At 42.1% G+C, this 15,978-nt stretch overlaps 1 protein-coding gene across 1 annotated transcript; it reads right to left on the reverse strand.

The window, feature by feature from the left end:
- Positions 1–12,980: 12,980 nt before the first annotated feature.
- On the reverse strand, positions 12,981–15,190 carry LOC125347913 (eukaryotic translation initiation factor 1A). The gene has a single exon (XM_048340847.1). It carries the CDS (start codon positions 15,001–15,003, stop codon positions 14,569–14,571), a length of 435 nt encoding a protein of 144 aa, XP_048196804.1. The 5' UTR covers positions 15,004–15,190; the 3' UTR covers positions 12,981–14,568.
- Between the last annotated feature and the right edge of the window lie 788 nt (positions 15,191–15,978).

Raw genomic sequence — 15,978 nt, forward strand, 5'->3', positions numbered from 1 at the left:
GCTGCCTAGCAGACTCAGCCATGATGGTCTGAACCCAGAGTGTTGGTGTGGGGAATTATTATTTTTCTGGGCATGGGAGAAATGGAGAGTAATTCTGATGACAGATCATTCCTGGTGGGTGGCGGGAAGCTGGCTGTGTCTTGGGCAGCTGGGTCGGGAAGCACACTGGGCAGTGAATAGACTTGGTACTCACAATTGTGCCCAGTGGAAAATTTCAAGCTGCCTTAAGGAGCCTCAGGCACAGCCTTGGAAACTGAAGATGTTCCTTTAAAAGAAAAGTCACAGTGCTTTCTAAACTCAAATGACAGCTTTGACCAGGATCAGCTTTTCTCTTTTGCTAACTGCTAGAGTTTTCTTGGGGGCGGTTATCAAGGCTAGATTCAGAACAATGCTTATTTTGTTTTGGGTCTAACCCGAGTGACACATTACCAATCAGCAGATGTAGGCCAAGCAAGGAAGTTTCTCTTGAATGCTGGACTTTGGCAAAAAATGCAAAGGCTTGGCTGTTTTTTTTTTTTGGTTTTTTTTTTCCACCCCCTTTCCTTGTTCCCAGTAGAGATGTTCAGGTTTGGATTGTTTGAAAACTTCGCTGCAGGGCTGGAAACCATCTGACATAATCTGTTGCCAATTGCCACTTATTATTCTAAAAAAATAAAAACAAAACAAGTAGAAACTACTTTTTCAAACAATTCCAAGACAACCACTACAAACAGGACAAGTTATACAAACAAATGTATTCCTAAGATTGCTTCTGAGAAGATTACCACCAAATTTAAAACTATATAAAACTCCAAGTTTTAAGAAAATAAATAAATAGGGGCTGGGAATATGTCCTAGTGGCAAGAGTGCTTGCCTCTTATACATGAAGCCCCGGGTTCCATTCCCCAGCACCACATATATAGAAAATGGCCAGAAGTGGCGCTGTGGCTCAAGTGGCAGAGTGCTAGCCTTGAGCAAAAAGAAGCCAGGGACAGTGCTCAGGCCCTGAGTCCAAGGCCCAGGACTGGTTAAAAAAATAAATTAAAAAAAAACACAAAACAGAAGGTTGGTTGTTGTTTGAGGTAGTACTGGGGTTTGAACTTAGGGCCACACGCTCTTGCTTGTTTTTGTTGCTCATGGCTGGTACTCTAATACATGAGCCACAGCTCTACTTCCAGCTCTGTGGTGGTTAACTGGAAATAAGAATCCAGATTTGAAACCCAGGATGGCTTCAAACTTAGATCTTCAGACTTTAGCCTCTTGAACTAGTTAGGATTACAAATGTGAGCCATCAGTGACTGGTTCAAATAGAACTTTCATTGATTTTTTTTCTTCTTCAGGTTCTGGGGATTGAACATGAGTCTGGCATGTGCTAGGCAAGGCTTTACCACTGAACTACAGCCTCCCTTCCCTCCCCACTGCTATCGATTTTGTTTTCTTTTCTGTCATTGTTATGCTTTTTTTCCTTGAAAAAGGAATTAAATAAAATCAAACATCTAAAGTCCTCTGTAGTTTAATTTTGATGTGTTCTGGGTGTGCCATTTTCTGTGTATAGGTGTTCTCCATGTCATAGGATGTCTATCTGCTGGCCTTTTCTCTTGTGTCCGAATGCTTGGCCTTGACTACAGAGTGTGCTTACCCATGACTTGGGCTGCTTGGGGACAGAGTCACATCGCCTTCAACTTGATCACTCACTTCCTAGAAGAGACAGCTGAGTATTAAAAGGATGGGAGCTAGCTGGGTACCGGTGGCTCACACCTGTCATATTAGCTATTCAGGAAGAAGAGATCTGAGGTTTGTGGTTTGAAGCCAGTCCAAGCAGGAAAGTCCATGAAACTTGGATCTCCAAAAAAACTATTCATACAAAGCTGGAAGAAGAGCTGTGGCTTGAGTAGTAGGATGCTAGCCTTCAGCAAAAAAGCTCAGGGACAGTGCTCAGGCCCTGAGTTCAAGCTTCAGGAATAGCGCATACACGAGGAAGGGAAGGAAGGGAAGGAGGAGGAGGAGAAGGAGGAGGAGGAGATGGGAGCTGGTGGCTCACATCTGTAATTCTAGCTGTCTAAAAGGGCTGAGATTTGAGAACCAAAGTTTAAAGCCAGTCCAGACAGAAAAGTCTGTAAAATTCTCATCTCTAATTAACCAGCAAAAAATAACAGAAGTGGAGTTGTGGCTCAAGTGGTAGAGCACTGGCCTTCAGCTGAAGAGCTCAGGGACAGCACCCAGGCCCTGAGTTCAAGCTCCATGACCAACAACAAAAAAGAAGGTAAGAGACAGTGAGTGTCCTGGCCCTGAGTTCAAACCCTACTATGGGCATCAGAATCAATAATAATAAAAATCTATTAGAATGCTCGCAGCAAAAGCAGTAAAGCTTCAAGAAAACAGATACTGATGTGCACGTGGTTTTCATGAGCAGCAGAGGTAGGTAGGTTTTATTTAGGAAACAGGAAATCATTAGAAACTGGTGGCTCTAATGAAAGTGAAAGAGTTAGGTGACAGTGGTTCATATCTGTAATCCTAGCTACTAAAGAGACTGAGAACTGAGATTCCCAATTTGAAGCAAGTCCAGGCAATAATGTTCACAAAACTCTTATCTCCAATTAATCACCAAAAAATGCCAGAAGTAGAGCTGTGGCTCAAGTGATAGAGTACCAGCCTTGAGTCAAAAAGCTAAGACCGGGGCTGAGGATATGGCCTAGTAGCAAGAGTGCTTGCCTCATACACATGAGGCCCTGGGTTCAATTCCCTAGCACCACATATACAGAAAATGGCCAGAAGTGGCGCTGTGGCTCAAGTGGCAGAGTGCTAGCCTTGAGCAAAAAGAAGCCAGGGACAGCGCTCAGGCCCTGAGTCCAAGCCCCAGGACTGGCAAAAAAAAAAAAAAGCTAAGAGACAGCACCCAGGTCCTGAGTTCAAGCACACACACACACACACACACACACACACACACACACACACAAAGTGAAAGACCAGGAAGCCCTAGGTTCTATCACTAGTGAGGGATTTAAGTATTTTCATTAAACTTTTATAGCTGTTCTATTATCATTTCCCCTTTGTTCCTCCATACAACATTCAGTAACAGCAGGGAAGGTATATAACACATGTATGCTGTTTAAGTGTGCAGGCACATGCAGGATTTTAGACTGTCTAATGATTAGCACTTTTTCTATGAAGATAATCAACCATCTATCCCAAGATATGTTTAGTATATGTTTAAGTACCAGACCATCTCTTCTAAATATCCCCTTGTTCTAAAAGAAAAACCCAAGAATAACGTCTGACTTGGTCTTTGAAAAAATTAAAGTTCAGTTCTTGGTTTTTGTCTTTAAAACACAACATAGTTTCTGGATGCCGGTGGGTTATATACCTGTATTCCTAGCTATTCAGGAAGCAGAGATCTGAGAACTGTGGTTCACAGTCAGCCCAGTTAGAGAAGTCTAAGGGACTCTTATCTCCAATTAACCAGCAAAAAGCCAAAGTGGATCTGTGGCTCAAATGGTAGCACCCAGCCATGAGCAAAATAGTCAAGTGAGAGTGCAAGGCCCTGAGTTCAAGTCCCAGTACCAAAACCAAAAAAGTTTACAACACAGTCAGTAGCATTTACTCTACTTCCTTAGAGTAAGGGCAATCAAATCTTAAGGGAAGTCAGCAAAATTGGTGTTTATAAAAGCATTAAGCTGGGTGCCGGTGGCTCACACCTGTAATCCCAGCTACTCAGGAGGCTCAGATCTGTGGATCATGGTTCAAAGCCAGCCTGGGTAGGAAAGTCCATGAGACTCTTTTTTTGCCAGTCCTGGGGTTTGAACTCAGGGCCTGAGCACTGTCCCTGGCTTCTTTTTGCTCAAGGATAGCACTCTACCACTTGAGCCACAGCGCCACCTCTGGCACCACTTCTGGCCTTTTTCTATATATGTGGTGCTGGGGAATCGAACCCAGGGCTTCATGTATACGAGGCAAGCACTCTTGCCACTAGGCCATATTCCCAGCCCACATGAGACTCTTATCTCCGATTAACCACCAGAGAACCATAAGTGGTACTGTGGTTCAAATGGTAGAGCACTAGTCTTGAGCTAATCAGCTCAGGGACAGAGCCCAGGCCCAGAGTTCAATCCCTATGACCAATTGAAAAAATCAAAACAAGCAGCATTAATACTTTACTTGATTTGCTGACCCAGTAAGAAAGAGGAGAGTCTCACAGAGCCCTACCTGGAGATAAAGATCATGAATGCACAATGGAAAGTATTAGCAAGTCTGGTTTGGCTGTCTTCAAATGTTTAAACTAAGAATAGTAGTGTATAATGAGTACCCAGAAAACACCTTCAAACCTCTCAACATTTAATTAGTTCACAGCTCTATATAGGATAATGACTAAATAAAAATAGCTACCATTTATTGAATGTTTACTGTTGTAGATACTTATTAATCGCTATCTTATTTAATCTTCACAACAATCCTTTGAAGTAGAACTATTATTCTCATTTTACAGATAAACAGAGTGAGAATTTAGAGTTGTTAAATGATGGGCCAAAGGTCATAAGACCCAAAGTTTTGGGAGCTATTATTTGAATTAAATACCAAAGTGTGAATTTTTTGCATTTATATCACAGAGTTCTTCTAAGAAGATGCACATTCATTTTTTCTGTTCATTTCATGTATAGTTTAATGAAAAGTTCCATTCCTGTTGCATATAAAGACTCAAAGATGTCTCTTTAAGACATGGTGCAATTTGATTCAGTGGTTGATATAGTCTTGCCTCAGAATTTAACATGGATCTTTTTATTTCATGCTTTTTTGACATTTTGAGTGATTGTTTCACTCAGGAAAGCTTTGATTCGGTTGAGTGTGGTATTGCATACTGGTAATGCCAGCAGGAGAAAGGCTGGGGATTTAGAGTTTGAGGCCAGCCTGGGCTGGGGTTCCAACTCAAGGCTTCTGCTTGCTAGGCAAGCATTCTAGCATTGAGCTATGCCTCCAGCCTGGAAGATCCTGTATTTAAAAAAAAAAAAAAAAGACAGGAAGCTGGACCCTGGTGGCTCATACCTATAATCCTAGCTATTCAGAAGGCTGAGATGTGAAGGTCTTGGTTTGAAGCCAGCCTGGGGAAGGAAACTCTGTGAGACTCTCATCTCCAATAAATGATTCAAAAAAGCCAGAGGTGGTGCTGTGGCTCAAGTGGTAGAGTGCTCACCTTGAGCAAAAGAGGACAGTGCCCAGGCCCAGAGTTCAAGCCCCAGGGCTAAAAAAAAACAATACAAAAACAAAAACCCAGCAGCTGGTGACTCACACCTGCAATTCTAGTTATTCAGGGGTCTGAGATCTGAGTATGAAGTCTGAAACCTCCAGGGCAGGAAAGGTGGTGACACTCTCATCTCCACCAAAAAGCCAGAAGTAGTGCTGTGATTTAAGTGGTAGAGTGCTCACTTGGAGTGAAGAAGCTAGGCACCACCACCCAGGCCCTGAGTTCAAGCCTCAGTACTCTTTCTTTCTCACACACACAAAGGAAGGAAGGGAGGGAGGGAGGGAAGAAAGAAGGGAGGAAAGAAGGGAGGGAGGAAGGAAAAAAGAAAACAAAGAGAACTTTGCTTGAATACCATGTCTAGGAGCTGCAGGAGCAGTGTGCCTTTGGATGGAATGCAGGTTCCCAGGCCCCGTCTTCTGAGATGTACTGAGCTGAGAGTGACAGTGTAATCAAAGTTCACCAGCTCTCAATGGTTTCCTCAGATAAGCAACAGATTCTTTTGATTTTCTCCATCTGTTCTGTATAACATGACATCTTATCAGCTATATTTTATTTTATTTTTATTTTTGTGAAGGTAGTTGGGCTTGAACCCAAGGCCTGGGTGATGTTCCTTAGTTTGTTTTCCTCCAAAGATCTGTTCTACCATTTAAGCCATAGCTCTACTTCCGGCTTTTTGTTGATTGAGTGGAGATAGGGTTCTTATGCATTTTCCTACTCAGGCAGGCTTTGAACTGAGATCTTCAGATCTTAACCTTCTAAATAGCTAGGATTACAAGCATGAGCCATCTGGCTTATATTTTAATTAATAACAAATTCCGACCCTCAGTCTCATGAGCAAATTCTCATGCTCGCAAGTGCCTGGTGGCTCTGATGTTGAGCTAGTTCCAGAGAAACCCATCCAGGCAGAAATTTCTACTAAACAGAAGCTATGGAGACAATGGGACTAACAAGCATCATGTGTAGAGTTAAAAAGAGGCAATGAATTCTAACAGCAATGTTGGCATGAGACTCTGTAATAAAAGGAGAATGTCCTTTTGAATGCACTAATTTTCATGATTGAAAACCAACAGTACTTGACTTACTACCTACAAACAATACCTGAAGAGCAGACAGACAGTAAACAGCAGTGCAGGCTGCCTCTGCCAGTGTCTCTCAGGTGTTCTGCCTGGGCAGGGAATTGGGACACACCCAGCAGGCTAGGTGGCCCCAAAGAGAATGTCTCTGTTGCCGCATGCTACAAGGGATAGCCAGAAAGTTAGGGAAACAAGAGGCTCTCCTGGTCTAGGAAATGAACCCTCTCCTAAACAGTACTTTCCCTCTTCTTGAACTTATTCTAATCTGTTTAATTAAACTGTTTCCATACAGTGATAAGGAGGAGGAGGATCTTGGGATTTAGAATGACCTGAATGGAGCAAGGACCTCTGTGTCACACTTAGAAGACACACAGGCCAGACATGGGACCAACCATCAGTTTAGCAACAGCTGGAAAAAATGTTCTTTGTAAATGAGGGAAACTATGGAGTCTATGTTTCTTCTGGTCTGGCTTACTTCACTTAACATCTTTCCATTTCCTTATGGATGGGGTGATGCCATTCTTTCTGATGGAAGCATAGAATTTCATTGTGTATATGTGCCACATTTTCTTGATCCAATCATCTCCTGTGGGGCATCTCAGTTGGTTCTATATCTTAGCTATGGTAAATAATGCTGCAATGAACATGGTTGTGCTCGGAGCTTAGTATGGTCTTGTGGTCAATTGGATAAATGCCCAGGCATGGAATTGCTGGTTCATAGGAGAGCTCTATATTTAGTCTTTTGGGGAACCTCCATACTGCTTTTCAGAGTGGTTGAACAAGTTTACATTCCCACCAACAGTGTAGTAGTGTTCCCTTTTGGCCATGTCCCCACCAGTATCTGTTATTTTGATCTGAATTACTTTTATAGCCAGAGATGTTGAGCATTTCTTCATGTGTCTATTGGCCATTCTTATTTCCTCTTCAGAGAAGTCTCTCTTTAAGTCTTTAGCCCATTTATTAATGGGGTGGTTGTTTCTTTGAGGATTTGTTTTTGGAGGATTTAATGTCTAGGATAGTCCTAGAAGAAGATCACAACAGCTCAGTAACTATGACCATAGTAGATGATACTAAGTGAAATGAACTCGAAGATATGGAAACAAGAGGTGTTTCTTTGTTGGTGTTGTTTTTAATATACTGTGTAAAGTTATTTCTTTTTTCTTTGTTTCTTTTTTTCCCTTTAGTTAGCCCCTGTTGTCACTGTATTTGATTTGGCACACTGTGTCTTGTATGTACGTTTATCTGACTTGGGAAAGGGAAAGGGACAAACAAAATGGTGAGACAAAGGACAAAGGATGAATCAACAAAACAGCAATACTCCAAGACAATATATTGGAAATGAACTTTACAACTTGGGGGGGGGGGAGCAGGGATTGGAGAGGTGAGGGAAAGTGGGAGAAAAATGAAGGAAGTGGTAACAATGTTCAAAAAGAAATGTACTTATTACCTTACGCATGTAACCCCTGTGTACATGACCTTGACAGTACAATTTTTTAAAAGTTGTGGGTTTTTTTGGTCTCAGTACTAGAGCTTTAACTCAGGGCCTGGGGCACACACTCTTAGCTTTTTCTGCTGTGGGCTGGCACTCTGCCACTTGAGCCATGCCTTTACTTCCAGCTTTTGATGGTTCATTGGAGATAAGTATCTCAGGGACTTCCCTGCCTGGGCTAGCTTCAAACTATGATCCTCAGATCTCAGTCTCCTGAGTAGCTGGAATTACAGGTGTGCACCACTGGCATGTGGCTTGCAATTACTCTTTTTAATTGCTTCATTTTGAGTTGTACAAGTCATGGGTCACATTTTCTTGGCCTAAATGTGATTGTTGTTTGCTTTCTGACTCTGGTATTCATTCTGAAGGAAACATCTCCCCAGCCTGTAGAAGAAAGCTCAAGTTTTGAGCCACAAGGCCTATTCTCTCCCACTTTCAGAGAAGTGGTGCTCAAGTGCTCTTGTTACCCTGGGATGCTATAAGGCCATGTGGCACACCCTACAGGAGAGCTATGGGAAGGTGGGCAAGTGGGTTTGTTTTGATCATAACTGTAGGGATGGACTTAGCTATGATCAAGGTCTGGAAGGACAGACACCCTGCTGATGGATGGCAGGGGTTCAGGGTGTGACTGGATCCTCAGTGTCCCCTGCACCTCATCATCCAATACTCCAGGCTCAAGTTCAACTGGGCAGGTGGCAAGCAGTGCTACATGTAATCACACTGAGGAAAGAGGCAACACTTTATTCTCAACACATTATTCTTTTGGGGACCAAAACTCCCCCTTGTACCCAGGGAGCAACTTCCAGCTGGAGAGCAGGTTCTGTGTTTTGTAAAAGTCTGTCAGATACCTAGTATCTACCCATCATACGCTTCATCCTTAGTGACAGAACCCTGATGTTAGCCTGAGACACTGAGCATCTTGAATTAAATAAATGACTTTTCCCTGCCTTGGTCCCCACTAGGTGAGGTGACTCCATTCTGGCCCCAAAAGATGAAAATGTGAATGTGGCTAGGCGGTGGTGACTCATGCTTATAATTCTAGCTACTCAGAAGGCTGAGATCTGAGGATGAAGGTTTGAAGCCAGTGTGAGCATAAAAGTCTAACATATATGCAAATATATACACATATGTAAATGACCTATTATCTATAATACAATATAATATACATAATATAAATGTATATATTATTGTATTACATTGTATTATATATAATACTATAGATCATTCTTTTTATGTATAAGTCATTCTAATACAGTAATATATGATATATTACTGTATTATATGTATATTGTATAAATATAATATGTAAAATATGTGTTATATACAAATACATATGTATATATTCAGTTATGACCTAGTGTTTTATATATATATGTGTATATATATTCTGTAACAGGTTACTTTTATATATAATTTCTCATTTAATTTTCTTTTAAGGATAGTTAGGCACCAGGGATTCAAAGTCTGTAATTCTAGCTACCTAGGCAGCTGGCCTAGCTTTTTTGCTTATCAGTATGTGTGTATGTATTCACAAACTTTCTTCTCAACCAGTAGCTGAGTGCAATGGCACAGTGATGTTATCCCAGCTAGCAGGAGGCTGAGATCAGGAGCATTACTGTTCCAGGCCAAATGGCACAGCAAAGTCTGCTAGACTTCATGTCAATAGAAGCAGCTAAGTTTGGTGGCAGGCTGTGATCATCAGAGCTCTGGTGGGGAGAGTAAAACAGGAGGATAGTGGTGCCTAGACAGGAAATGACACAATCTTAAAAATAACTAGTCAACAAAAGGGATGGGAGGGGGCTGGGGATATGGCCTAGTGGCAAGAGCGCTTGCCTCGTATACTTGAAGCCCTGGGTTCAATTCCCCGGCACCACATATACAGAAAATGGCCAGAAGTGGCGCTGTGACTCAAGTGGCAGAGTGCTAGCCTTGAGCAAAAAGAAGCCAGGGACAGTGCTCAGGCCCTGAGTCCAAGGCCCAGGACTGGCAAAAAAAAAAAAAAAAAAGGGATGGGAGCAACCTCTCAGTTATAGAGCATGTGGCTAGCAAGTGCGAAGCCCCAAATTCAAACCCCAGTACCACCAGGGGGAAAAAAAAAAAAAAGGATAAAGAGTGTAAGCAAGGCAGAATTGTGCTTGTTTACAGATGCAATTTCTAGATGACTAAAGGTTGCTCTTTAGAATAGCACTGTTTGGAGTACAATGTTTGGATATTTCTAATTACCTTTGCTTAAAGATGATAGTCATGATACACATGAGCACAAGTCTGTAAAAGTCTAGCATCACTAACAATTTCTATCCTGAGGACACCATTTTGGTTATCTCCCAAACTCTGGAGTTCAGAAAGAAATGCATTTGGAGACCAAAAACATATCTAGTATTATTTTATAATTTATAAATTAATTTAGCTCTACTTTTAGAGTATTTAGTATCTTTGGCTACACAAGATAATAGGAATGTAGTGCTGACAAAAATCCTACAAGTCTAGGGGACAGTGCTTCCAATCACAAATAGACTCACTTCCTGATACACAAGTACATCTCATATATACAATAATGCTCATTTGGTCAAGACACTGAGTGGCCAGGTTTTAAATAGCAGGACAGCCTAACTGGCAGGTCTTTCCCATGGGAAGTATGCTGATTACAAACAGCAGAAATGCTAAAAGTTTTATTGACAATTTTGTATGTCAGGGATAGAGTCCAAGCCTCGAGTTTAAGCCCCAGGACCCAGGAATGAATTTTTAGTTCATTATTATTTATTATATAATGTATTAATTTGTGTGTGTGTGCCAAGTACCAGAGGCTTGAACTCAGGGCCTCCTCATGCTCTTGCTCATGGCTGGTTCCCTAACTTATCTTTAGTATGGCTTTTTTTCCCCCTCTTTTTCTGGGTAATTGGAGATACAGTCTTGTGGATTTTTCTACTCAGCCTAGCTCTGAATTAATCTTCAGGTCTCAGCTTCCTGAATGGATAGGATTATAGGGGTGAGCCAGAGATGACTTCTGGCTCAGTATATTAAATTCTGACCTAGGTTTACACATAGAATTGCAAATGTTAATTATTTTCTAGGAAGAAAGTAATCCTCAACTGTTTTAACAGTTCACAAAAACACATTTGTTAACAGACCCAAATACACTGTATAAAAGTAAATTTTAACAAAATAAAACAGATTAAGATCACCTATCCACATCAAATTAGGCAGTTTCATATGGCTTGGTCTAAAAGTATTTGAAACTTAACTCTTTCATGTACATATTTGATTTAGGCCAGAGATAAGAAATTTTGTGTAACTATAATAGTCCCTTTATTCTACAATTGCAAGAATTATCCTAAAGATATTCATGCATACACAAATACACATAAGAAAAAAGTTTTAAATTAGGCATGCTAATTGAGGCATGCAGAAAATCAGCTCAAATATGAAAATAAATCCCAAACACCAATTAGCTGAAAGTAGCTGGCCAGTTGTTTTCTGGAATTCTAAGGGCAGATTTTTTCAGTACTTAATAGACTAAACACACACAAGAAAACCACAATTACACTTAGAGTGCCTTTTCAGATAAACCTTTTAGTCACAGGTTACAAATGGACTGTTCATCTAGAATTCTCTCTAGAGGGTGGTAAGAAAGACTTAGAGCTTTTCATTCTTACGTAAATTGGAGTAGATCTTAAATCTCCTAGTTTTTCTGTATCTTACATTCCTTTCTTGCTAATTGCCAACACAAAGTTAGTCTAAATTTCCTTATCAGACAAGAGGCAAGAGCTCAAATTAGATTAAATGAATTCAAATATTTGTCAATGTAATGTTGAACCTAGAGAAGAAAGGCAGGGACCCAGAGATGTGGATTTAGTACCTGTCTTCCCCCTTCCTCTTCCTTTTTCTTCCCTTTTTTTCAAATCGTGGGATCCCATTTATTTAAAGTTCAGTTACCTAATATGTGCAAGGTGCAAAAGCTCAATCCTTAGCCCAACAAAAATAGTTCAAAACTAGTAAAGACTAATTTATAATGTTAGTTTGTGGAGGGGTTTCAATGAGCAAGGTCATGAATATTTCTAAGCTACTTCTTGACAGCAAAGAGTTATCAATGTCACTGTAAAATCTAAAGGTAGTATTATCATCATCAGTCAGGATGAATAGCTGACCTACCCTCACACCTGCCCTTCAGAATTCGTCAGGTGGACAAACATATGTCCATGTAGAACCCTAGCTGTAAGGGAGTCCGGAACCCTTGTTTCCTCTCTTTACCTTTCACAGGATTAGATGTGGCTCACAATAATGGACATGATGCCTCTGGATGGGTGAACTGAGGTTCAGCCTTTGTTTAAAGAGGCAATCTTTTCAGTGGCTCTGGTTTTTTAAACGTTCAATGCTTTAGATTCTGGCTACTCATTTCCTTTTTATCTTGTCCATAATCAATGTCGTTAATTAACAGGATCAAGCCTCCTCTTTTTGGGGACCAGAAGTCTTGTTTTGACTTGTTAGGCTTGAAAAGTCTATTTTGATCAGGACTTAACTACTTACTGAGTAGACCCCTAAGAGCAAAAAATACCTTTTTATTAGTGTAAATCCAAGGACATAATGTTCTTACCTGGATCAGTGTTGAGAAGACACAGTCACACTTTGAGAGTGCACATCAGAAGAGACATCAGGAGAGACTACTGCTAAACAATGCGCAATTTGTGATTACATCTCTGAGTTTGGGCTTTCTGCCCAAAATGTCCTCTGCATTATGAGGAAATCTCATCTCTACCTTCTACAGAAAGTGCAGCTTCTGCTAGACATTGACTCCTTAGAAGGAAGAAACCTGATGAACTGGGCAGAATAACTCATGGTGAGTTCATCCCATAGTAGGTTTAGATGTAGACTCAATGGCATAGGACCATGTTTGTCTCCATTCAGACTGAGAAACTTCCACTTGGCCATTGGGGTCACATGAATTGCAGGCTGCAGCACATGAGAAAAATCTTACTGAGGTAGCCTTTTCTTCTTATTGTGTATGATCCTGGATAACTCTGCTTAAAATGTTTTCCCCCTTTCTTCCTTCCTTCTTTCTCTCTCTTCCTCCCTTTCCTTCTTCCCTTTGTGTCTATGTCGGCACAGTGGCTTGAACTCATGATCGGAGCACTGTCCATTAGATTTTTCACTCAAGACGGATGCTTTGCCAGTTAGCTACACCTCCACTTCTGGCTTTTATTGCTAATTAGAAAGAAAAGTCTGATTTTCTGCTCAAGCTGGCTTTAAATCTCAATCCTCAGATCTCAGGCTCCTGAATAGTTAGGTTTACAGGTGTGAGCTACAGGTGCCTGGCTCTCAGTTAAATGTTTGAAAAATTGAATCACTCTGATGAACAGAACTCAGCATCTACATTTTCATGTTCCATCCCATGGAAGATCAGCTCAGCACCTTTGTCATCTTGCTCCTCTGGATTCCGTCTGGTGCTTTTTCAGTAGTTCTGGTTGTTTCTTACTCAAAGAGAAGCAACCTGTCTCTATTAAAATTAATGTTTGATTGAAGCAAGTAGTCCCTTTAACTCCCAGAGCAGTTGTTATATAAATTGCCTCCTTAAAGTTCTTAAAGTTGTGAGTCCAAATGTTTCAGTGTGGCTCAGTAGTTCTCATTCTGGCCACAAAGGACATGGAAGCTGGAACATCCATGAAAAAATCATCCCGATCAGCTGCCAGGCCCCTGTTGTTCACACAACTTGCTCCTTGCTATTCTGAGTCCTTTCTCTGCCCTTCTTTTCTTGTCCTCCTCAACTGGAATTGGCCCACAACTAGTGGCTTGTGCCCAAAGGACTTATTATTCAGGATATTAAAGTTGTAATGGGAGTTTTAGGCCTCTCTATAAGATTCCAATATGTTAGTTCAGACCTTTTTTTCCTGTTAAAATTTCAGTTTAACATACATCTAAGGGAGGCTTGTCAGGAACACTAAGGATGCTCTCCTTTCTTTTTGATTTCCTTCTGTGCCTCAATTAAAAAAAAAAACAAGCAAAGAAAGAAAAGATGGGCATTGCTACTGTAATTTCTGGGGTTCTCCTAGAACTAGGGAGTTCTCCTTTGAAGCTCTCATGTCCTGGGAGTCCTGAAAGTATCCTGCTGCCAGAGAGTCTCATTATCACTACACCCCATAGAAAGTGGCAACTCCCTCCTTCAGAGTAAGATCACCCAGGGAAAGCATTTCTCCCTGATAGAACCACCATGAAGCCTTAGATTTCACACCACTTGACACTCTGCTAGGTGATTCCAGCAACTAGGCACACTGAGGCAAACAGTTCTTGAGGATCAAGGAAGAGTGAGACCTTAACTTATAATGACCTCTTTGGGTATCAAAACAGAGATTTAAGAGGTTTAATCCCTAGAGGTCTTTCTTTTTTAGTTATCTCTAATAATTGCCAATAATAGCTTACTTTGGGCTATAGCAATTTTAAAAATTATTTCTCAAACCCCATAAAGTTAATTTAGGAGCCAGGCACTGGTGGCTCACTCTTGTGAATCAAGCTACTCAAGAGGATAAAGATATGGAAGTTTTTTGTTGTTGTTGTTTTTAATAAAGTGGATATGTTTAATTGCTAAATTCTATTTGATCTCAAGAACTGTTCACGTTAACTCAGCACCTACATTTTTCAAAGAAATACTAAAACTGTTGTTTTTCAAAAATAAAAACAAATCCACGTTTCAACCAGCTATATTTATGTAAAACAAAATTTTACTATTAACAGCGAATGGCTAAGATCACAAAGGTGGAACCATCCTTGGAAAACTTGGGAGGAAACTCGTGGAGTTCGGCTTAGATATCATCAATGTCTTCATCATCGTCCCCGATGTCATCAAACTGGATCTCGTCATCATCTCCAGGCCCGAACGTGTCCGTTTCGTTGATTTTAGCATGCTCCGGAAGCTCTCCGTACGCCTTCAGACTTCTAGCTTCATCTGCGTTGTACTTCAAGATCACGTCCGCTTTGTTATCCTGGTAATCCCGCAGACCAACCAGTATGATGTCGGAGGTGTTTATCCACACCTTCTTCCTCAACTTCCCCCGGATGTGGCAGAGCCTCCGCACGCCGTCGAAACACATGGCCTCCAAGCGCCCGTTCCCCAGCATTTTGACGACCTGGGCGTACTCTTGTCCGTCCTCCTTAAACACCAACTCCCTTTTCTCAGACTCGTTCTCGTTCTTACCTCGCCGCCTGTTTTTGCCTCCTTTACCTTTATTTTTTGGCATGGCGCTAACAGCCACCAAGGTGGGGTCGAGATTGTAACTGCTTTCTGACCGCGGCGGCTGCGACGCGCTTCCCGCTCCGCTCCGCTCCGAGCCGAAGGCCGGAAGTCAGAGCTTCCTGCGACGGATCTTGCGGATGATCGCGGTTCCCATGGCTTCCGTTGCCTCGTGCGTCATAACCGCGCGCCCGCACCGCCCCTAGCCCGTTTCCGGGCCCTCCCGGGCTCTGCCCCGCCCCGTCCCAGGCCCCGCCCCAAGCCCCGCCCCGGCCGCGTCCCCGGGCCCCGCCCCCAGGCCTCGCGGCCTCCTGTCCTCTTACCTCCCCCTCTCCCGCCAGAGTCTTTCCCTCATCCCCAGCCCCAAGATGCCCAGGATTTCGATCAGAGGCCTGAAGTGGCCCAAAAGTCTCTCTAAAATAACCAATAAAAAGCTGGGCTCTTAAGTAGGGCCTCAGACTAGCAAGCGCAAAGCCCTGATTTCAAACCCCAGGCCTGGCGACAATAAAAGAGGTTCATTTAGGGAGCCTGCTCCCGCGTGTCTTTAAAACCCTACCTTCTCAGGAGGCTGAGATCTGAGGATCCCAGATCAAAGCCAGCCTGGGCAGGAAAGTCCCTGAAACCCTTTTCTCCAAAGAATCATCAAAAAGCTGGCAGTGGAGGTATACCTCAAGTGGTGTGGAGTGCTAGCCTTGAGTGGGACAGCTAAAAGACAGCACCCAGGCCCTGAGTTCTAAATTAACCCCCCCTCTCTCTCACACACACACGCACACACACACACACACACACACACACGGTAAATAATGGCAAGAAAAATAAGTACTAGGCTAGCCTCCTTCTGAAACGGAATTAAGGCTACTGTAATGGTCTATCCTAGTGGAGGAATGTCATCAAAGCCAATGAGATCTGAGGGTGTTAACTTGGACGTCTGCAATTGCAGTTTTATCTCTAGACCTTCTGTCTCTGTCAGTTTTTGGATTTT

The sequence above is a fragment of the Perognathus longimembris genome, chromosome 3 (assembly GCF_023159225.1).
Source record: "Perognathus longimembris pacificus isolate PPM17 chromosome 3, ASM2315922v1, whole genome shotgun sequence".
Taxonomy (NCBI): domain Eukaryota; kingdom Metazoa; phylum Chordata; class Mammalia; order Rodentia; family Heteromyidae; genus Perognathus; species Perognathus longimembris.

Coding starts and splice junctions, on each gene's coding strand:
- LOC125347913 (XM_048340847.1), bottom strand. CDS start 15,003: ATGCCAAAAAATAAAGGTAAAGGAGGCAAAAACAGGCGGCGAGGTAAG.